Below are 23471 nucleotides of genomic sequence, written 5' to 3'. Positions count from 1 at the left end.
CTGAAGGAACCAGCGGTGTGGAGCTGTACCCAGTGGGTGACACAGACAGGCTGGGTGGCAAACACCGGGTCAGCAAGTGTCTGGAGGAGGCAATGGCTCAATCCTGATGTCAGCATTAGCAGAAGTAACACAGGGCCCCAGAGGTTTGCTGAACTGGGCCTCAAAGGGGTGCTGTGAATATCTACAAATGCTGTGCAGCCACTGGGCCAGACCAGCACCTCAGGGCTGGGGGAAAAGGGGTTCAAGATTTGAGGTGAAGGTGATCCCACTGAGAACAGGGAGTCGCTGTCTCCAGCCACAGACTAAATGTTACAGCACAGAGCACTGCCACAGGGACTCACAGCAGGGCTTTTTACAGCTGCAATTTAAATAGCAAGGTAAAAACTGTCATTTAGTGATGTTTTTTATGGTTTAGTGATGGTTTTCATCAGTGTTAGGTCAATGGTTGACTCGATGATCTGAAAGTTCCCTCCCAACCGAGACAATTCTATGGGTCTATGATAAGTTTTGACCACTTCTCTTTCCTCTTTCAGTGTCTGATGGCAGGGTTCACTTACTGCTCTGATGCGAAGATCTGGGTCAGTGGGCACCAGAAGCTGCTAAAAATGAGCCGTGCAAGAAAGAGCCATCCCCTCGTGCCATGCCTGCTTGGTGCAGAGAGACCCTGCACACATGCATGGTTGCTCTTTCTCCTATCAAACACAATCTAATTAAAAACGCTGCTTGGCAAGGCATAGAATCATAGAATCATATGGGGTTGGAAGGGACCTCTGGAGATCATCAAGTCCAACCCCCCCACCAAAGTGGGTCTACCTAGAGCAGGTTGCACAGGAACGTGTCCAGGTGGTTTTTGAATGTCTCCAGAGAAGGGGACTCCACCACCTCTCTGGGCAGCCTGTTCCAGTGCTCCACCACTCTCACAGTAAAGAAGTTCCTCCTCATGTTTAGGTGGAACTTCTTATACTCAAGTTTGTGCGCATTTCCTCTTGTCCTGTCACTGGGCACCACTGAGAAAAGACCAGCCCCTTCCTCCTGACTCCCTCCCTTTAATTATTTATAAGCATTGATCAGTTCCCCCCTCAGCCTTCTCTTCTCTAGACTGAAAAGATCTCAGCCTCTCTTCATAAGAGAGATGCTCCAGGCCCTTAGTTATCTTTGTGGGCCTTTGCTGTACCCTCTCCAGCAGTTCCCTGTCCTTCTTGAACTGTGGAGCCCAGAACTGGACACAGTGCTCCAGATGGGGCCTCACCAGAGCAGAGTAGAGGGACAGGATGACCTCCCTTGACCTGCTGGTCACACTCTTCTTGACACACCCCAGGATGTCATTGGCCTTCTTGGCCACAAGGGCACATTGCTGGCTCATGGTCATCCTGTTGTCCACAACAGGAGAGGCAGCGCGGTGTGGGGAGCAGAGCCTGGCTTTCCTGAAGCCTGAATGTCCAATTCTTCCTGGGTTTAGCAGAGTGGCACTGGGCAAGTCACTGCTGCGCTCTGTTCTCCTGGTGTCCCCCGGTAATTAAATCTCTGGCTCCTCAGAGCAGAAGCTGCCTGTGTACAACTTTCAGCAATGAGGTTTTGATCTTGTTTGAGGTCCCTTGGCACTGCATTAATACTATTATATTAATCATATCATATGATTTAATGCCACATCATCAGGACAGTTTTCAAGAAGAATGACACTGCAATGGATGGGCAGAGCTGAGGATGGGATGTTGCAGCTTCTAGTCTGGATTTCTGATATCATTTTGAGCTGTGCATTTTTTCCTTCAAATGGCATAAGACACCAGCTGGCAGGGGTTAGCCGTCAGCAAACGGGGATTTCTAGAAATTCTCTTTAGATTGTGCCATTGCTGTTGTCTCTGCCTGTGACACAGATAATCCATTTAAGCTCATTGGTATCATGTTCAAGAAAAGGCTGCGTAACAAAGGTGCTCTCAATTACTGTTCATAGGCAAATGGTGTTCTCCTGAAGCTCAGCATGAAGGGGCTGCTCAGACCAGGAGATGCAGGGAGGGCCCACTTGGCAGCACTTGGCACATACAAGAAGAGATTTCACTGTCCCTGTTTTGGGTTGACATGTGCAGCTGAGCTTCACATCGTCATTTCCTTCATGATCTGAGATGCGTGGTGGCCTCCTGTTTGCTGTTCAGGAAACCAAAAGCTGAAATGCAGTCCGTTACAGTTTTCCAGCAGTGACAGTGCTTCATCCCAGTTACAGCAGGGTGGGATAAGGATGGTGTCAGTGTTTTGACCTTCAGCAGACCTTCTTCGTTTACTGTGATGAGACTAGTACTCCACGTGAGATACATACTGATGCTCTTGTCATCTTAAGTTTTAATGGGTAGCGCAGGGCAGATGCTTCTAAGCAACCCAATTCTTGCTTTTCTTCATTGACATGGAAGGAAAACTGCATTATTTGATGTATCCCTGTGCAGGCTGATATCATGAACTGCTGCTACTTTCTTCCATTAGACAAAGAGTAGACAAGGAGTGACAGTTTGCCATAATCTATGAGCCCTGCACTATTTTCCATACATTGGGATGATTTAAATGACTTTATTAGTGGTTTATGATACTTGTTCCGATGAGTCTGTTAATTGGAAGTTACAGATTATCCTGTAAATGAAGTACTTCTGTTGAGAACACAAAGCCATACACCATACCACAGCACCTTGTGCTTCACCAGGTCTATGTGGAGCATCTTGAGAACTAGCAGTTAATTGACATGAATTCAAGATAAGTTAAATTAGAAATAGTAAAAAAAGATCCTAACTTTATATGCTGGTGGTGAGAAGAGAGTAGCTCCTGGCTATAAAGGAGAAAAGTGTTTGAAACCTGCAATAAGAGTCCCAGATCTACTAGACAGCATAGCCAGGCCTTGCCTTCTCTATCTCCTTACTCTCTTTTCTTTTGTCTTTTTCTGTATAGGGGAGAGCCCAACTTCACAATACACTCTTCTTTAGGTGTTGGGGATTTTTTGCAGAAGTGCTTTCTGATCCAGTGGGAGGATATTGTTCTGAGAGGGATTCAGGTATCTTATGTATTGAAGCTAATTGTGTAGCCCAGATGATTGACCTTTAATGACTGAGAACACTACAGAAAGTCCCCGGCTGACCCAGTTTGTCTGAGCACATGTTATTTGCAGCAATTTATTGGAAGATGTTAATGCTTCCCTTGATCCAGAGGCTCACCGATGTGAAAAAACTTAAAACCTTAACTTTGATACAAGTCCACGATGAGCATACTGGATCATGGTGGCTAGCAAGGCATCAGCCACAACCAGACAACTGTGAAAGAACACTCCTCTCCAAGGCAGATGTAGAACACTGGTGTGTAGAAAGGCTGAGTGGATTTGGGAATATTCTTAAGAACCAAGCAGTATGTGTGTTTTTTGGTTTTTTGTTGTTGTTGTTGTTTTGTTTTGGTTTTTTTGTTTTGGTTTTTTTTTTAATAAGCATAGCCTCTAGTAATTCTTCGTTTTCATAGCATCAGTTTACCATTGTCAGATTTGAGGTCCAATCGCTTACACCTTTGCCAGAACTGACTGTGCAAGTAAGAAATAGTGGGGAAGGCTAAGGCAACCCTGGAATTACACAAGGCTGAGCTGACAGCCCGAAAACAGTTTTCAGAGACCCCTTAATTTTGTCCTACTCTAACACGGGAAAAGTCAGACTTGGTAAACTAGTTTTCTTCTACCAAAGGGCTGTGTTTGCTTTTCTGGGGGGACAGGCACAGAAAGGGTGTGGGCGGAAAGAAGAAAAAACCTGTAGCCAGGGCAAGATGGAATGCGTAAAGGTGCCTGCAACCAATTAACAATTTGTCTTAGAGCTGGGCTCTCCCTAAAGGTGGTGCTTTGCTGCTCTTAGGGGAGTTGACATAACATCACTGAAGCCGAGTATTGGAACAGCATGGGATTGTCCTGGTGGTGTAACTGAGGAATCAGTTACAGAGGCATCAGCCACTGTGGGAATGTCATCCCAAGGCGTGACAGGAAGAGTTTCAGTGGAATTACCGTTGGTGGTGGGACCAGGTGGCTCCGCGTCAGGGGAAACCCTCTCCGGGAAGCTTGGAGAACCGAGGAGTTTCAAAGATAACTGAAGGCTGCCAGAGGGATTCCTGCCAGGTACAGAAATTCCTGCCAAGCTGTAGTTGTGTACACTTGGACCACATACAGCAGGTTAGGCGTCTTCCTTCCCCCTCATCCTCTGTGCCTCCCTCAGTGATTTTCTTTGAAGCCTGCTTTAATGAGTAAACAAAACTTCCTGTGAAGCACAGCAGAGCTGGAGCTTTACCTTCTCAGCTCAGCTTTACCTTCTGAGCTCAGCTCAGCTCAGTCCACGGCGGAGGGGCTCCTGTGGTAAACATGAGGAGATGCAAACACCCTTGAAAACCTCCCTATGGACATGCAAGACCAAAACCCAACATTTTGCATTTCTTGCCTAACGCTGGCAATTGGAGCACGTTCTGCAGAGGTGGCTTTCAGGCTTCCTAGAGCCTGTAAAGGATTATACAAAGGCTTCTCTCCTGCTTGACAAGTGGTCTCGCCATTAAGCTATGACACCGAAGTTGCATCCTCCTGCCTTAGGACATGTCAGGGCTCAGCCCTACCAGAGGTGATAAGCGGTGACCAAAGCCTGCTCTTCAGAGGACTTCTGGCTGAACCAAGAGTGGACATGCTGCTTGGGCCAGGCCAGCTCTGCTTCTGCATGTCCACAGCTGTGGGCAGCTGGGGAACCAAACACTGCAGCAGAGAGTGTGAGCTTAGATGGCACTGGAGTGCAGCATCGCACTGACCACAATTTGGATGTAGACACCTCAGTTCTGTCCACACCCTGCTGGAGGTACCTGTTTTATTGGATTGTACCCACAGGTGGTGTTTCTAGTAACTGTACTATGGACAGCTGGTCCATAGATACTGCTATACAGGTATTCAACAGCCTGATCTAAGTACGTGAGGTTTCTGTAGAAGGACAACCGGTCCAAGGCAGACACCTGCTGAGGCACAGGCAGCAGTGGCTTGTTTCACAGCACCACGATCTCATTAGACGACTGCGGCAGTTTAAGGCCACCGAGCCACGGGACGGATCCCTGCACCACAAAAGGCAGAGCTCTCTGCGGAAACCAGCCTGATGGAAGGGTTTCAGGCACGATTCCCAGAAACAGAGTTAGTGGCTCCTCTTCCCTGGTGGGCAGGCATCTCCTCTGGCTTTGCTTCAACATCTGATGAAATCCTCCTGCCCCGGGGAGAGCTGGCATCCGATTCCAATGTTCTGCACAAACACTCACTTCGCAGCAAAGTAAAGCAGGTGCAAAGTACAGAAATTGAGGCGTTTTAAACCTACTTAACCCCCACTGAAGTAATTTTGAAAGCAGCAAGGCAGTGAAAAGTCAATTTCCCTGTTGCTTGTTCCCCACAGCAGTTAGATGGAACATTTAGTCTGAATGAACCAAAGGAAAAAAACCCCAGCTAAAAGTTGCTGGGGTTGTGGTCTGGCGAGACCAACTTCACAAGGGGTTTCTAGTGCTGATATAACATTACCACCAATCTTGAGAAAGACAGGTGAGAAAAGGCCGGATGAAATGCCCCTGCCCAGGTTAATAAAGGAAACGGTGAGACATGGAGGTTCTCAAAAGACAGGACAATTCAAACCTCTCCTCAGGTTTGTCTGATTTTTGCTAAGGCTGTAACAATAGCTTTCTTCTAAAAGGAACAGTTATCAACTACCTGTGGAAGCTGTTCAGGTCAGTTAAGATTAACAAAAATAAGCCCAAAACAAAACCAAAAAAACCTCAGACCATGATTTTATTTTTTTGTCAGTGACAGACATTTGCCTCTTGTTCAGCCAGATATGAAAAAAAAAAAAAAAATCACAAAAAACTGAACACCCACACAACTGATGAGATCCCTCAACCGGGAGTTAGGAGGGGCTGCTGATTGAGTACTAGAGGCTTGGGAAGGAAGTGTTCCACTGAAAGGGACTATACCCATGAAACTGAAAAATAGCATTTTTCTTAAAAAAATAATCGTTGTCCTTTTTAGGTCAGTACATTCTCGTTTCTGCTGTGACATAGACAGTGTTACTGAAACGACAGCTCAAGGATAAAAACAGAACACTCTCTGTTCCCAAGAAGCTGCTGCTTTGGCCCTGCTATCCCCGACCTCTTCCAGGCAGTCTTATCCCCTTTTTACAGCTACAACGGCCTTACCCGTAGAGCCGGCACGTTTCAGACACTGCCTTTGGAAAAGGGTGTAGTTGGCTTCAGTGAGCAGCTCAGTGCTCTGTGGCAGGTGGCCCCACGTCAGGAGCATCACGCCAGGAGAGCCAAGACACTCCCAGAGGCACCAACCACAGAGGAGGTGGGAGAGACCTCTGTTCGTGTGACTGGGAACTGTTCTGAGTGAGTGTATTGAACTGGTGCACGACCAGCGGGCAAGACTGCCAGGTGTCACTTGCCTTGCCAAAGGAGACACTCCAGAAGTTGCCACAGCACATGGTTACTAAGAGGTTTCTGAAGTCTGAGGCCTTCTGTTTAACTTTTAGGAAAAATATCTGCTACCAGAATGTATTTTATTCTTAACAGGGTAGTTAGAATGCTACGGGTAATCCCCAATTAAGATTTCCATTTTCCCTTGCAGTCACAGAAAGTCATTTCATCTTGCCTCATATGTCATTGGTCAGAGGCCAGGAAATTTTACTTCAAGGTTTGTGAAAACCTGTTTTTTACAAAAAGAGATATTTCTGACTAAAGAAAAATCTCTGCTAAAAATGAGCAAGAGGTCCAATGTGAAATATATTTCCAATCTGGTTCAGCACAAAAAAACTGCGGTTAACTGAGTTAGGAAAACTACAATCTTTTTTTTTATGCCAGGTAGAGCAGACGGTGTTAAAATTCCTCTTCAGCTTGTCTGGAGCGAGAGCATTTCAGTTCCAGCAGTCTCTTCACAGTGTCTGCAACTGTACGCTCACCGTGCACCTTGTTGTCTCGGGTGCGGATGTTAACCGTCCCGCTCGCCTTCTCCTTCTCGCCAACCACTAGAAGCAACCAAGATGCAAAGGAATGAACTTCACATTTAGCAAGCTCTTTTTTTCCTCCCACTCCCTTAAAACCTAGGCATACTAAACAAAACTCTAAAAAGCTTAACAAGACGTCAAATCCTTTTTTGCCTTCCTCCCAGCTCCCCCCACTTAGATCTGTAACAGCTTTACTTAATCTCGCAATATTTTAGTATGTTATGAACAGCAATTTAGCAGAATATGAGTAAAGGGAAAACTAAACTTAGTAAGTCTAGCTTGACTGACTTCTTAGAGAGAACCACTAAGTCAAAATGAGAAATAAACGTGGCAGTACTCCACACGCAAAGATTAGAAAGACAACTTGATTGTAAATAACCAATAGCTATTTGTTTTCTTTACAGAGACAAGAAGACAGTTTCTTGGAAAACCCTAAACCTATTTTACTTAAACGTTAAGATATAGATTTCTAATGTTCCCTACACCACCCTCTTGTGGAAGTTTTCTCCAGGCATGTATATGATATTCTGATACGATATTCTGATCTATATACATATATAGATAGAAGTGCACCACAGCTGAACACAGTGAAAATACAGCACTTCCTTTCATACACTTGAAACAAGCCTAAGTTATTGAGGGGGGATGGAAAAACCAATTAACAATTGACTGACAAAGGCTTGATTGATAAAATAAAGATTTCATATATGTCTCCATATTGCTGACTAGAAGACAGCAGATCTTTTTCTAAAGCAGTGGTAATGCCCTGGGCCACAGTGACCCCACTTCAGTGAAGCTATACATGCCAGGAATGCCTATTACGAAGGCAGGAGAGGCCCTCTGGGATGGAGACTCTTAGGAACAGAGTGACCTAGAACACTGTCAACTTGCTCACAGAAGAAAGATTTAATCCCATAACCTGTGCAATAGGTCTGCCAGGATAAGGTGACAAACGCGCTATACATTACCCAGAATAAAGTTATACTGTGCAAGCTGAGCATTTCTGATCTTCTTGTTCAGTGTGCACCCAGGATCTACATCAACATCTGCCATTAATCCAGCATCATGGAACTGCTGCCTGACCTAGGAGGGAAAGTATTTAAACTGTCACTACAGGACATTCATGGCAATGAACTATGAGTTGTAGACTTAAGCCAGTTAACCTTGTCTGAGCCCTAAAACAAAGGCACCCTCATTGGCTCAGGTGCTGCAGATGAGCCCAGTTCAAGAAATGAAAATAGGTCAGCTATCGTGCACGTACATACACATTAAACAAGTACGCAGTGATGCGAATATCTAATGTTTTGGGCTGAATATTGATTTGAGTTTGATATTGTCAATAGCAGCAGGATGATGGAGCTTTCTGATTAGACAATTTTTTTTTTTTTTTTTAGTTTTCCCCACTATTTTATTTATGTTTAATGTCCTTGAGAGAAATACAGGACAAGGTCTGCTGGATGCTAAATATGCAAAGACCCATCTTCATCTTCCTTAGTGATTTTGCAAGATGCACATGGCCTTGGGAGACTAGCACCTGAACGGTAAGACAATTTTTGAGTTAGAGTGAAAAACTAAGCTTTTTTTAAAAAAAAAGTCTCACAAAGACCAGCATTTGTTGTTTAGATACCCAAAATCTTTTTTAGGTCCTCCGTAAGATACATCTACAATTCAGCAGCTAATTGTAATATAAAAGTGATGCAATGTAGTATGCAAAGACTTATAGCGCTTACCTGGGATAAATACAATTAATCATTAATAACCAAGTATCTCAACTAAATACAATATACTAAAAAAAAAACAAAAACAACCCAAAGCATATACGTCACCTTTTGAGCATATTCATCACATGTTGGTCCTACTGGTACCACCATTACTTGCTGTGGGGACAGCCAAAGCGGCCTTCAATAAACAAACAAAACAAGTGTTTATATAGCTTTCAGAACATTTTTAGTATGAAAAGTCCTATTAACAGTTAGGACTAAAATCTACATGAGAGATTCATAAACTTAGATTGGGTTCAGAAACAACGACAGCCCTATACTCGTTAAAATTTATCTCCCAAAAAGAACTGAGTGTCTAAAAGAATTGCAGTGTGGACAGTAAGTGCTTCTTGACCTGAAGATTCAAGTTGTGTTTTACAACAGACAACAAACCATCATGGAGTTGTTGAGCTTGTTACTAATTAATCATGGGAAAACATTAGCTTTTGAGTCTTGTTCGTAATTAGATGGGTCATCCCCATCATGCATTACACTGCAGCAGGTAAAGGAGATGACCTACATGAATGACTGGCTGCAAGAGCAAAGTTGAGACACACACCTTGGGCAGACAAGCTGTATGCTGTGCCTGCATGGGTGGTACCATGCAAAGGCTACAAGATCAAGAATTACTTAACATCTAAGGAAGGTGGTTCAGAAGGAACTGCCCTGCGGTACACCTACGCCATGTCTCTGTAGCAAGCACATAGAACAAACCCTGCTGATTCCTGCTTACTTGGGACTAATTTTTCTTTTACAGAAAGCGTTTGCTCAAACTGGTATAACAAATCTACTTTTCAACCTTACCATTTGCCTCCATAGTTTTCAGTTAGAATGGCAATCATTCTCTCCACAGATCCCAAGATAGCCCGGTGAATGATAACTGGTCTGGTCTTGTCGTTACCATCATGGCTGTGAAGAAAGGGTTTGGCTTTTTTAAATGTAAAATTTTTTCTTGATGTACCCGAGTACCTTTGAGTGACAGGAAAGTTAAATTATATAGCTATTAAAACCACCAGCCTCTGTGCTTACCTGACAAAGGTGAGGTTAAATCTGACTGGCAGCTGGAAGTCGAGCTGGATGGTAGCACATTGGTGGTAGCGGCCAATGGCATCTTTAATCTGAATGTCAATCTGTGAAACAGAAAGACACAAATTTTGCTACAGTTTAAGATACGAGCATACCTCTCCAAAAGCAAACTCTCTGTTTTAAGACAGAAGGTTTCACTCAGCGCAGAGGAACTGTATCTGGTTTAAAACAACATACTTTTACTTCACAGCCTACATTCGACCTAAATGATTTGCAGGTTCTGATGCAAAAAATGTTAGAGCTAAGAAAAGGCTGAGCAAGTGAGGAGACATTACTTCAGCAGGGAACTACATTGAATATCTCAGACTATTTTTTGTGAGTTTCAACCTGGGTTTTTCATGGCTCTTTCCACTGCGTGAATTCAGCAGCACACTAGGTGCAAGTCCAAGATCAGAACTGAACACCTCTCTCTAAAAGTGAGATTTCTTCAACCTCAAACTGGGAAACTTACACTCCTTTATTTTAATACTTTGTAGTTTATGTTACGAATTCAGGGCATGGATACAGGATGAGAAACCTACTGTTAAATGGTCCACTTCCCAGTAGGGATCACGTTAATCAATGACACTTTTCTGACTAAGAGTATCTACAGTCAAGCCTACTCTTTCTATTGCATCTCACACTTTAATCCTGAGTACCTTACAATACAAGTTAGACAGAAAAATAGATAGAAAACGGTAGATTATTAGGGTCCTGACCTTATTTATTTATCACATTGTTCTCTTATTCATCCTATTACCAAGGCTGTATTTTGGGGCCGTGTGCCTTACTTTAATCTATATATAAAACAATGCATTCAGAAGCCAGAGTTTATTACCGAAGAGCTTCTATAGAAATACATTATTTACAACCTTCCTCAATTTCAAATCACCCAGTTACAGGGTAGAAAAAAAATCCAAGTAGTTTAAAGGCATCCTAGATGTAGAGCTTAACTTGAAAATGTAACTTTACCTAGTTTCCATTAGAACTGGTGCAAAATACTACAAGTTTGCTTATCTTAGTTTGACTAGAGTGCATTACGAGCAAGTACCAAGTTAATTAAGGTTAACAAAGGTTCCCATAGATATTTGCCTTCTCTCAAATCAACAGAGGAAATTACTGAATGTTGTTTGCATTTCACATTATGAATGATTGGCTGCTATAAGAGGTTTCACCTACAACCCATAAAATGACACTGATTCAGTTAGCAGACAAAGAGAGAAATCAGAGCCAGTTTACTAGATGATTGAATATAGACATAAATGTAGTGTAGGTTCATTAGGGAAAGAGTTACAAGTAATTTTGTAAGGAACTCTGTCCTTACACTCACAGATATCAGGAAATTTCTAGAAAGCCCTAATTAATTTCTGCAAACTGAAGAGACAGCTTTAAAAAAACAATGACAAAACCACAAAACCAATGCAAGGAACTTTTTAAAATACCAAAACTCACCAGCAACTCAATGCAGCTACAAAACTGTGCCAGTAAAAGCAACATTTTTCAAACATTTCTTTAACTAGTAAGTCGTTTGGGTTTTTTTTCCATTGTGATTTAGGATTCAGTTACTGCCCACAGGATTATTTCTAATGCAGCGATTGCTCTAGTAACGCAGATCTTACAGTGCCACCTTCTGTTCATGTCTCCCACTTAACCAACGAGCTCTTTTAAGTAGCAGGCAAATTGTTTATAAAGTGAGTTTAGTGTATAAAATGAGCATTATAGCTATGTGAAAACCAGAGTGCATTATTTCTCTCTTAAGTATGTCAGAATTTACATATCTGGAAAAATATAAGATTTTAGCTGTACAGCATCTTAGAATAGTATTAGACAACTATAAAAAAATTACTCTCTCCCTAATCCAAGCTTTTAACAATCTCAGTTCGCATCAGGTCATCAGTTTAAGAATCAGTGTTGTTTTATACCCTCCAGCCAAACCCAAAGAGCATCAATGCTTTAGAACTGCATTCTGACATTGAAAAATTTAGTTACAACTTTACATTGGAAGGGAATGTGCAGGAGAGTAAGTGAAAAATAGAAGATGTCTTTACCAAGAAGATAATTAATAAAACCCAAGGGCATCACCACACTATTTTCTTCCTCTTGCTCGTAATAAGATATGAAAAACATTCTTTATGTATTAACAGCATTTAGTATCCATCTGTATTCATTTAATTAACTTAGAGCAGAGTATTAACTAGATGGACTTTGTCCTGGTCAGGTATGGATTTGAAGTTATCTGGCAAACATTCTGCACAAATAGATGTCCAAAACTTGTCTTTCTGGGGAAAGTGACATTCAGCATCATTTTATAAACACACGAAGACTTTGGGGTTTTTTCTGCTCATTCGCTACAGTGCAAAGAACAGTATTTGCATGCTATCCCTACTGCCTAGATTAGGGTAGTATCAATGGAAAGCAAGGAATTGTGTCACTTTCGTCTGCCTCATCCAAACATAATTAAAAGCCTAAGCCAGCTAGGGGTTAGCAACAGACTAACCTTAGGTCCGTAGAAAGCTCCATCGCCAGGGTTTAACTCCCACTTCTCACCAAAGTCATTGAGGCTGTTTTCAAGTTGCTGGAGACAAAAGAACACATACACTCAGTGTTTCTCAACCATTTGCTGTCTTTCCATGTGACAGCATCAGGTGTAACATTCTGCTACAGATATGTGACACTACCAAATTCCCAGTAGTCCTCAGTTACTGCTGCAACTCATCTATTTTCTGAAGAAAAAAAGTTTTGGAGAAGCCCCAGCTAAAAGAATATTTTAGTCCAAAGTTAAACAAACAAAATTAATGCATTCATTTTGGAAAAGGCCAAACAAGCAGTGTTAGCTAGGATGCAAGAAAGTTTTATTCTAGATTTGAAGTTTGTACATAATATTGAGAGGGAATCCACACTGATACACCTAATGTCTCTTCCTGCCCTGTCTTCTCCCCAGCACTGCACCTGCAGGGGCATCAAAGCAACCAGCTTTTGGAAGATGGCTCTAAACCTTATTACAGGGCCTGCTAGAACTGGTTCTCTTCCTCTTTTTTTTTTTTAATGATCAACAAATACAAGGAGAGAGATGAGAGGCAATTTGATTCTGACATGGAGATTGCAGGATACACTCCTGTATGGACTGCAAACTATTTACAGCAGCCAGGCTGAACTGAAGACAGTTATTAAAGTTATATTGCTCATGTCCAGCTGTCACTGTACCACCCAGAAGTCAATACATTCTCACAGGACTTTCAGCTGTAGCCTTGCTTTCATATAAAAAGCTAATAAAACTTGTTTACCTTTTCAGCTTGATTCCACACTTCAATATCTCCCAGGTACTTTTCAGGACGAGTAGAGAGATTCAGTTTAAAGGAAAATCCGAAGACATCATACACAGTACGCAGGAACTGCAGGCAACTCTTAATCTCTTCTTCAATCTTTATGAAAGAAATAAGTCTCAAATTATCAAAAAATTGGTTAATCTGATTTTAATAACCCATTTAATTTAACAGCAGCCCATACCTGCTCCATAGCACAGAATATGTGAGCATCATCCTGCTGGAACCGGCGCACTCGAGTGAGTCCTGTAAGAGCTCCTGACAGTTCATTGCGATGCAGAACACCAAAATCAGCCAAACGTAACGGCAGCTCACGCCATGATCTTGGACGATGATCAAACATAAGGCTGAAGGAAAAAGTTATTACTTGAAGCTCATCCAAGAATCAAAAATCTGCAAAGAACAGCCAATGAGAAGCAGCCAGTACCCAGTAAGCAGATGCCCATAATGCCAATGACGTTATCTGAATAAAACAAATTCACATCTAGTTTTGTCAAGAAAGCAAATGCAGATACCCTTCTAGAGGTGGTAGGCTTCCTCTGCCTCACAGAGAGAAGATCAAACAGCTCCTGAAACTGAGCATTAAAACCAGAATGCTCAAATTGGCACAAAAATGACAATGCCCCAGGTTTTGTGGTACCAATGTAAGCTTCATGGTAAAACACAGTCACTGTATTGATGAAAAAATGACATTTCACAGTGTCTCTTGTGTAGACAAGACAACTCATTCCTGACAGCATGTCACATCTGGATCCCTGAAGATAGCCATCTTTACAATTAAGCAGGCAAAAGAAGCAGGATTTTTTTTTTTTTTTTTAATCAACACCATATTTGGTAAACTGGATTTGCAATGTATTTACCAGTGTCCTGGACAGTTCATTGGCTTCAGAGCAAAGATTTCTTTCTCCACTTCAAAGGAAAACATGTTGTCACTGTAATGCTGCCAGTGCCCTGAAGTCATCCACAGTTTGCTGTTGAACACATTTGGAGTGACAACTTCCTGGAATCCACGTTTTCGATACTCACTCTAGAACAGACACAGTACATAAAATAACTAGTATAGCAGACAAAAGTAATGGTAGTCAGCCTTCAATTTGCAACTATTAAAATATGTAAATGTTGCTCTACAAAAGTCCATGACTTGAGAAGAGGAGAGAAAAATTCAAGCTGCACATCACTTCCACCAGCACCACCCCTCCCCCAAACAATTCCTCTTTAGTAAGCAAGAAGAACAAGTTTCCTCCCTGCAAGCAAAGCAGCAGTCTCTAATTACTCAATGACACGTTACAGTACATTGCAGCCCAAATATAGAATAATAAGACAGACTTTAAATATTACAACAGGAAGACAGGATTTTTTTTCTACACAAAATTTCATAACAAATAGCTCTACATGGCCAAATTTAGTAAGTTTATTAAAACAAATCAATATGCATCAGTGGAACAGCTGTAGTGTGAGCTTAGCCATAGCACTAGATGTCAAAGAATTCACATTATAAAGCATCTTAACACTACTTTAACTGCAAGTATTAATAAAAACGTAACAGCATAGATTGTGACAAGACCAATTCAAAGAAACTAGGTTTCTTTAGTTCTGTGGCTTACAGACTCAATAGATTAAACCAAGTTGAAATGAAGGGCTGTTAATACTGTTATATGTAACATGCTGTTACACATTTTTCTAAAATTAAGCAATTTCTTCTATAAGATTTCCAAAAGACATTACTTACCCGGATGAACTCAATTAATGTGTTGTAAATGTAAGCTCCTTTTGGCAAGAAGAAACAGCTACCAGGGCTGAGCTCATGAAAGAAAAACAGTTCTTGGTCCTGCATCAAAATATTATTTGAAAAACTCAGTACCTTTACACCACATTTTTCCTTAACGTTCACAAATGAATTACTACTGACTGGGCATCACTAATCAGTTAAAAAAAAAAAAAGAAAAAAGAAAAGCAATACCAATAGATCACATGCATTTTCACTAGCATTTATATCTCCATCAGCACTTGTAGGGGAGATTATTCAGTTCCCTGTTTCATTACTGATGCTCCAAAACTTCACATTGATGTGTAACTCCTAACTGTGCCCCCACAACTCCCTCTGTACATTGACAAGTAGCGTTTCGTTCTGCTTTATGCAGAACTTATTCATTATTGCACATGAACTGAAAGTGTGAACTGTAGTTGGCTGATGTAACAAACCGTGCACATGCTTGAAGACTGCTGCAAAAAAGCAGCAGACCTTGTAACAGTGTTCAGGACTACCAATTATCTGACAGGGGTTCCCATCTAAAAACAAAACCAAAACACAACCAACCAAAAAACCACAGCAACGGATTCTGAAATCACACAGAAGAAGAGAACTGTGAGTCAACAGGCTGCAGCAAATTGCATAGAAATGAGCACCACTCGCAGACTGAAGTGTCCATGCTTTGCAAATTGAAGTGAATGTTCTGTTCTCACTGACCCATGGAATAAAGAAGTTATTGTGTTTAAAACTGCTAGAAGACTAAAGGGAAGTTATTTGCTTTAGGACTTTTGCTGCTGTTCAAGAGAAAAGTACCTGACTTTGCAACTCGACTGAAAAGTACAATTGTGTCACATCTTGGCTGTGGCAGCAAGTATACAGTGTCTTCAAGATGCTTCTGCTTAAGGGGTTACATCCACAGTGTTTGTGAAATATGTTACCAGAAAAACTGTCTCACCCGCCCAATTTTCCTGTGATCTCTATTTTTAGCCTCCTCCTGGAATTTCTCCCATTCCTTCAGCATTTTTGCATCTGGGAATGAAATTCCGTAGATCCGCTGGAGGGACTCCATATCAGCCTTGCCTTCCCAATAGGTGGAAGAATTCTGCATGCAAAAAATGAATTAAACATTGAAGAAAAGGAGGAGCCTCCACATTATACTACTATTGCTTGCTATGAAAAGGCATGAAATTACTAACAAATCACTACACTTAATGTAAAACCACTAAGACATAAGGAGAGTTTTAATCTTAAATTCAGAGCACTGATAAGAAAAAACCCAGGAACAACAGGTGAACAGAATATGTAAAAATGGTTTCAAGCTCTCTCCTACCTTTTCTTTAAGCCTATCTGGTGTCTTTGTAACCATCCTATTCCAACTGTTTATTCACATTCAGCTGTAACTATCAGCTGAGCAAAAATAAAACTCCAACTGATACAGTTCAGCAAAGCCTTAAGCCACACTCACATTTCTATCTGTGCTGGAAGTACAGGCCCTGGACAATTAGTTGGGCTTCAGACCATTTGAGTATCTTTCTAGCACACAATTTGCTACATTGAGGTTTTGGCCAGGTTACCCATTTCACAGTACATTCTTGATTAAGCCCCTATCATATTGCCCAAAGACAGCAACACATTTCCAGTGAAAACATTCATATAATGCAGTTTCAGTACCTACCTTATGAATTTTTATGGTCTTTATCTTGCCAGTATGCCTGACATGAGGCCCTCTGCATAAATCTATCAAGGGACCACACCTAAGAATAGGTAAAACATTCATTGGTATATTTCATCCTAGAAAGACACATGCAGTAATATTACGAAGCATGCATAATTACCTGTATACTGTTGTAGTTGGAGTAGTGACCTTCTCATTCAGGATGCGACACTTGAATTTATTATACTGAGAAGAAAAGCAGCACACGTATTTGTTAACTCCTTGTGAAGCAATACAGCAGTACAAATTATTAGCAATCCTGATGCTATGCTGCATCAACAGAGGATCGTAAAAGGCAGACAGATAGTCAAGTAGTGGAGCAAGCTGCCCAAAGGCCAGATTGTGCAGTCTCCATCATCCTTAGAAGTTCTGAAGACAGAACTCAACAAGCCCTCAGAAAGCCAGTCTGACTTCAGTGTTGATCCCATGCCCTCTGCATGAGGTTGGACTGGAGACCTACAGAGGGACCTTCCAATCTGAATGACTCTGTAATTCACCTCATGTCCTAACAAGGACAAGTGAGTAATGTCTGTCTTGGGAATGCCAGAAAGGTACTAAAGAGAAAGGATCAGTTTTTAGTGTTGCTTGAACTTTCTCAGAAGTCCTCATTCTAAGAAATACTTTATGAAGCTCTCTGAATGCATCAGCACATGCATTTATAGTATCACCACAGCATTTTACTCAAAGCCAATATAGTATAGCCATATAACATAACTGCATGTAATATACTGCAAATTTGCATCTCTGGGTAATCAATGAAGGATGTGGCTTCAAGGATTTTGCCAAGGTCACCCAGGGGAAGAATGAGAATTCTTACAGTTGCAGAAAATCTAACACATGTTTCTGAGGACCTAAGAATTATACCTTCGCTCATTTTTTTTTTGTTAAATATCACAAATGAGCTTATAAGAACATACCACCTTAAAGAGTTAATTTGATAGACCTTCCTCTACCACTAACAGAACATGTAGCTAAACTTACAAACACTTAAAGAATAACTGCATGGTACTAAACACAACCTTCTAAAACTGCCTACCTTAAACATTTCAAGCAGTGTTTCCTTCTTAACTTCCAGTCTTTCAAAGGCTTGTTTTTCCTTCATTATCTTTTTGCATAACGTTTCCAAAGCAGAGAAGTCATTACTGGATACACCCCTAGAATAAACATACACACACAAAAGTGAATTATTCTTGCTTTCACTTGCAATTTCTGGTCAAGTTGCACTGCACTGTGTGGATGAAGCACACTGCAAAGAGCAAAGCCATGTGCAGTAGCGCAGGTGACTTTGTTCTGGGAACAAGCAGATAACAGAAACTTTGCTGTGATTGCCATCCTCCCACTCCTCGGAAGAAAAACCAAAACCTACCCTTCCTCAAGGAACATATCATAATAAAATCCATTTTCTATTGGTGGGCCATAGCACAAGCAGCCACCATAGATTCGCTCCATAGCTTCACCCATTATGTGAGCGCTTGAGTGCCAGTACACCTAGTGGAAGTGAAAAACAGAGGGGATCAGTCTGAATATGCCCAATACATTTCTGAGTATCTTATTTAAAACCTTTTCTGAAACACTCGCTTTTAAGGATACTTGATGCAGATCCCACATTAAAGGAGTTTGCAGAACAGAAGTGACCTGACCAGCAACACTCTCATCCTAAGCACCAATATTTCCGAAAGGTAACACTGGAAAATTGTTTACAGCCTAGCAGCAAATAATTTTTATTTTCAACTACTGTTGAAATGATTCAATTATTGACAAGAAGTTGGGAAACCAATTCAGAAACTTTTTTTTTCTTTAATAAGAACCTCGCTCAATCAGCTCTGCATGAAGACCAAAAGATGAGCTTTCAACCTAAGGCTATGGTCCTAATACAAATTTTATGCATGGGAAATCCTGTGATGAAGTAGAACAGTTCATAAAGTTAAAAATTACACTCCATCTTTTAGTACGCCCGATGCTGTGACAAATTAAAACCAAATCTACAGGACTTCAGTCGGCTTTTATTCGCACAGACCAGGAAACATCCATCTCACAGAAGCCATCATTTAGCCTATCTGAAAACCCTAAGTTTGAACGCAAGACCTCTGTGTTAAGTTTGACTGACAAATTATTTTTTTCTAAAGAGAATATTTACAAATTTAATGGCTATCCACATGTATCTGGATAAGTAGCCAAAATACAGTACATGCCTTTGCATGTACAAAGTAAAAGAGCAGCCTACTCAGTACTTTTATGATTGTACAGAGACAGTACTCTTGCACTCAGCATTGTTTTCAAAGTCCGTGCTGACGGTGTCAGTTCAAAAGACCTATTTTACATTAACAAGGTTTCAAATATAAAATTTTAATGAGAACAGACTTGACATAAACTACAGCAACTGTTAGCAGACTTAGCTATGAATACACAGCAGAATGTACATTATATGCAGTACCACAACTCCCTTATTAAGGAACTATTAGAAAATGCAGGTGTATACCTACACAGCAAACCTGTTCTCATCTCCTCCTCTTTTGAACACACTAAAGATGCAAATAACTATTTGAGGCTGAGTCTAATGCAAATCCAAGGGCAAACAAATTTTGGTAGACGATACTCACTGCTTGAGCCTCTTCATCTTCAAACTTAAGCAGCTCCAGGGTACAATCCTCCTCCAAAGGCCGGTCTAGATCCCAAACCATCTTGTTCACTTTAGCGATAACAGTGTTGTCAGCCAGGCCCTGACTACAGGATAAATACAAGGTATATAACCTTCTGAAATCAGCAAGTAGAAGTTCCCCAAGTTTGCCCTCCATGTTGAATAAGATTTTCAGGGTGTACAGTGTCATAAATAAATTCCAAATAAAAAAGCAGTTTAACCAGTCTTGAACATTCATGAAAATGTTGCTCACTTCTTGGAGATGACAGAAGAGAACAGTGCTGTATACATTCATTAATATATTTGACTTAGAGGCAGACACTTCAAAGTACTAACCTGACTTCAAAATCCTATTGCAACAAAAGACAGAGCTTCTCTTTTAAAAATTATCAAATACCATTCCTGACATAGTGACTTTACAGTTTTGTTTTCACTAGGTAAAAAACCCAAATCACAAAAGCAAAGTGGGTTGCAATAATAAGGCACCTATGCAGGAAAAAAATGGCATTTCACCTCTCAGAATCACCCAGTTTTTGTAGTTTTAACTGTTAGGGTGTCCAATGTGTATTGTTCAAATCCACTCCACATGAAGGTTGGGTAACTCAGAGATGTGCAATGCTCTTTTTGATGGGTATCTCCCATGCATGTAAAGATGCAGGAAAGTGAAAGATACTGTTAACTCTCTCTGAAATAAACTGAAACGTCACTCAGCAGTCATCTTCCCCAGGTTGATGCAAACTAGTTTGCATGTGCTATCATTCAATCTGGTACAGTAAACTTACTAGCAAATTAGATCTTAACATGACAACTGTACTTGCAGGGAAAAATGTGCAAGTAATCTGTGTCTAAAAGATTTCAATTAAATTCTTATTTAATTTCAGAAACTGTATCTTCATGAGGCTAAAAAATTATACTCCAAATCTAAAACCCTATTGGTTACCTTCAGTTTATTATATCAAATATGCCTTGACAAGAGTTGAGATAAATGACCAAGAGAGAAATTACACATTACCCATACCCTCACAGCCTGCTGTCACAGAACTCTCTGAAAATGATTCAATGTATAACGAAACAGAATCATACCTAATTCCACAAGCGATTTGATAAGGAGTAGTCTTCCAGGATTCAGCATCAATCTGCTTGCCATCAGGTAATGTAACCTTAATGGCTTTACTGCTATTTGCAGCTCTTTCTGCAAGGAGTGCATCATGTTCAGCTTTAAGCTTATTGTACATCTCCAAACGCTCATTGATAAATGCAGGCCAGGGATTCAGCTATATACAATGAAAAAAAGGAAAAAAAATCAATAGATTATTACAGTACCCTAATATCATATGTCAAGAATGCAAACAGAATGGACACACTTTCACAAGCAGCTATGGGACTACAGCTATATATGTGCTATATCTAAAAATAACCATTATTATTACAGATTAATTATGTAGTATTAATTATACAGTAATAAGGCTTCAGCTTAATGAAAATTATTATTCTGCAACGTACCACTGTACACCTGTTTAAACTATATATATGCTAATAAGCTACTACATAGTTTATTAAATACCTGTTTGATAAGCTACACAAGGACAAAAATCAATTTGAAAAGACTGTAGAATTTAAACATAAAAACCAGATTTTTCCTGGTAAGTCAAAAAATGGAGGGAGCACCTCTACTCTGAACCACGTGGACAGGAACTGACTCCAGCTTACACGTCATCAGGGCTATCAGCTTGGGCACGACCAAGGTTATACAGCTTTGCAGCTGGCTCAGGATGAGTGCTGGCTAGCAGCTGCCCCTCTCTGTGCACAGTCAGAGGGGTCTGTGTTTACCCACCATGAAGACAGAACAGGCAGTGGACTTTAGGCAAAGCTGTCCTCATCCCAGAGACCGGCTGCCTGCCTCCTGGTGCCAAACAGAGGCATGGCGAGAAGAGCAACTATGGAAATCTGAGCCGCTCTCCCATTAAACCAATATAACTTGGTGTTAAAAAAAAGCAACAAACTCACTTCATGGCAAATTTGAGTAAAATAATAGTGGGAAAAGGAGCAACTGCAACGCCAGATAGAAGTGCTCCATAGGGACTGCAGCAGTACACAGGGCAGCAACCAGGAGACCACCTTCTTATCAACCCACGGTCCCGGGGCGGCTCACCTCTGTCCGCCCTCCATCGCCGGCACCTTCCTTCACTTTCTTCTTTCCGCAGTCTGCCTTTTTTTCTTCCCCAGCGTTTGCCTGAAGAGGGCCAGCACAATTTCCTCATTCCCCAGCAGTCCCTCACACCTACGGAGCTGTAACACCCCCTTCCCTCAGCCCCACACACACCAGGGAAGAGACCCGACCCCTTCACCCCAGGAAACCCCAGCCCAGCCCCCTGTTCTTTTACCTTCAGCTAAATCCCACTGCCATTCCACCTTGCTCCCCCACAGCTGAGGAAACCCCCGCCATAAAGGCGAGGGGGAAGAGGCCCAGCTCCCCGCCTGCCGCCAGCACCCGTCCTCCTCACAGGGCCGCCCACCCTCCCAGCCTGAGGAGGGGACGCCCCGCCTCAGGACAGCCCCCCCCGCCCCGGCCCGCGGTGAGGGGGAGCCGCGCTGAGGAGAGAGCCGGTGCTCCAGCGCGGTCCCCGGCCGCCGCCGGGCCCACCTGGCTGTCAGCGCCCGCCATTGCCGCACGCGGAGCCGTCCGGCGCAGCCGAGAAGGGGCGGGAACGGCCCCGCGCAGGCGCCTCCCGGCCGCCGCAGCTGATGCAACCGGGGGCGGCCGTACCGACACGAGCTGAGCCGCCGGGGCCGGGCCAATGGGGCTGTAGGGCCGCGCCGGGAAGCCCCGGGGTGTGTGACCGGGGAGGCGGGAGGGCAGGCTGCCTGCGAGGGGCCCCAGCAGCTGAAGATGGCGGAAGCCCTGTCAGCACCCGTCAGGGAGGGAAGCGGAGCCGCTGGGGGGTCTGTGTCCCCTCAACCCGGCTCCCCTCGCTCCTGAGGGGAGAAACTTAACCAGCCTTCCCCCGCCGGCAGGGCCGTAGGGGTGACAAGGGGCTGAGGGACGGGTGGCACTGGGGGACCGAGCTGCTGCTGCCCTGAGGCAGAGATTCAGGCAAGGATGGATCAACTAATGGGAGTACTCTTCGCAAAGGAGTCAAAAGTAAAATAAAGTAAAAATTGCATTGACCAATGCCTGATTTCCCAGGGGGAAAAGATTCTGAGGAAAGGGTGTCAGACATGGACGGTGGGAGTGCTTTGCTTAGCCCTCAGCGTCAGGGGCCTGGAGGCTACTGATATCTCTAAGAAAAGGATGTGATATTCAGGCACGGCTTTTTGCTTTGTAACCTTCCTCTCCTTTTCTGCCCGCTGCTGGTTTTCTATGATAATAAATCATGTTTTCATTTAGGAAGGTTACTTACTGGTGTCACATTCTCATGGTGGCCCTGGCCTGCCAGAGCGGTCTATTCCACGGCCCTTGGAGTGTTCGGTCAACTCGTGCAGTAGCCTTTCTAATTTGTAAAGAGAGGTGTTTATGGCAAGATTTCATGTTTTCAAGAAATCCTGGCATAGTGTCCTTACTTTGAAGAGTCTAAATCAGGGGCCAGAGCTCTGGCTTGGCTGGGCCATCAGAGCCAACAGCCGACACTACTGTGTCCTGCAACATCCTCCTCCCCTTCACCTGCAGCAAATTATCTTGGATTTTAGAGTGCTAAATTCAGCTAAAATGTGCTTAGATGAACATCAGAGTACCTCAGATTCTGTGGACCTAAGTGCTGTAAGAAAAAAGTTCAGCAAAAATAGACAGTTTTGTATAGCTTTTCAATACTGGTTTTGTAGTGGCAAAGGATGGTGGAGAGAACACCACCACATTATTTGATCACAAATGGAGGCTGTATAATGCAAATATTTTATATTTTTAAAAATATTAATATGGGAAGGTGCAGTAAATATGAACTTAGAGACAGAATCAGGTGGTTCTCCCCGTCTACTCTGCTCTTGAGAGACCCCACCTGGAGTATTGTGTCCAGCTCCGGAGTCCTCAGCACGAAAAGAACATGGACCTGTTGGAATGGGTCTAGAGGAGGCCACGAAGATGATCAGAGTGCTGGATCACCTTTGCTATGAGGAATTGCTGAGAGAGTTGGGGTTGTTCAACCTGGAGAAGAGAAGGCTCCAGGGAGTCCTTATAGCAGCCTTCCAGTATCTGGATGGGGCCTACAGGAAAG

At 42.4% G+C, this 23471-nt stretch overlaps 1 protein-coding gene across 1 annotated transcript; it reads right to left on the bottom strand.

The window, feature by feature from the left end:
• Window positions 1–5786: 5786 nt before the first annotated feature.
• Window positions 5787–21984, bottom strand: TARS (threonyl-tRNA synthetase). The gene is made up of 19 exons (XM_014953992.1): window positions 21908–21984; window positions 21416–21496; window positions 20347–20537; window positions 19226–19349; window positions 17992–18113; window positions 17662–17779; window positions 16747–16811; window positions 16587–16665; window positions 15867–16013; window positions 14891–14989; window positions 14022–14188; window positions 13346–13508; window positions 13123–13260; window positions 12336–12413; window positions 9803–9903; window positions 9578–9682; window positions 8840–8912; window positions 7982–8096; window positions 5787–7034 (listed from the first exon to the last, which is right to left on the bottom strand). Exons 1-19 carry the CDS (start codon window positions 21926–21928, stop codon window positions 6886–6888), a joined length of 2136 nt encoding a protein of 711 aa, XP_014809478.1. The 5' UTR covers window positions 21929–21984; the 3' UTR covers window positions 5787–6885.
• Window positions 21985–23471: the final 1487 nt, after the last annotated feature.

The sequence above is a fragment of the Calidris pugnax genome, unplaced genomic scaffold (genome assembly GCF_001431845.1).
Source record: "Calidris pugnax isolate Ruff unplaced genomic scaffold, ASM143184v1 scaffold178, whole genome shotgun sequence".
Taxonomy (NCBI): Eukaryota; Metazoa; Chordata; class Aves; order Charadriiformes; family Scolopacidae; genus Calidris; species Calidris pugnax.
Note: the sequence above shows the minus strand (reverse complement) of the source record. Positions and strands in the feature narration are given on the sequence as shown.

Bases quoted from the DNA above. Each gene is read 5' to 3' on its own strand.
- TARS (XM_014953992.1), bottom strand. From the start codon at position 21,928: ATGGCGGGCGCTGACAGCCAG. The intron at 16,014-16,586 runs GTAGGTACTGAA...TTTTGCATGCAG, and splicing joins AGACCATAAAAATTCATAAG to AATTCTTCCACCTATTGGGA. The intron at 8,097-8,839 runs GTGACGTATATG...TTTCCCTCCTAG, and splicing joins GTGATGAATATGCTCAAAAG to GTCAGGCAGCAGTTCCATGA.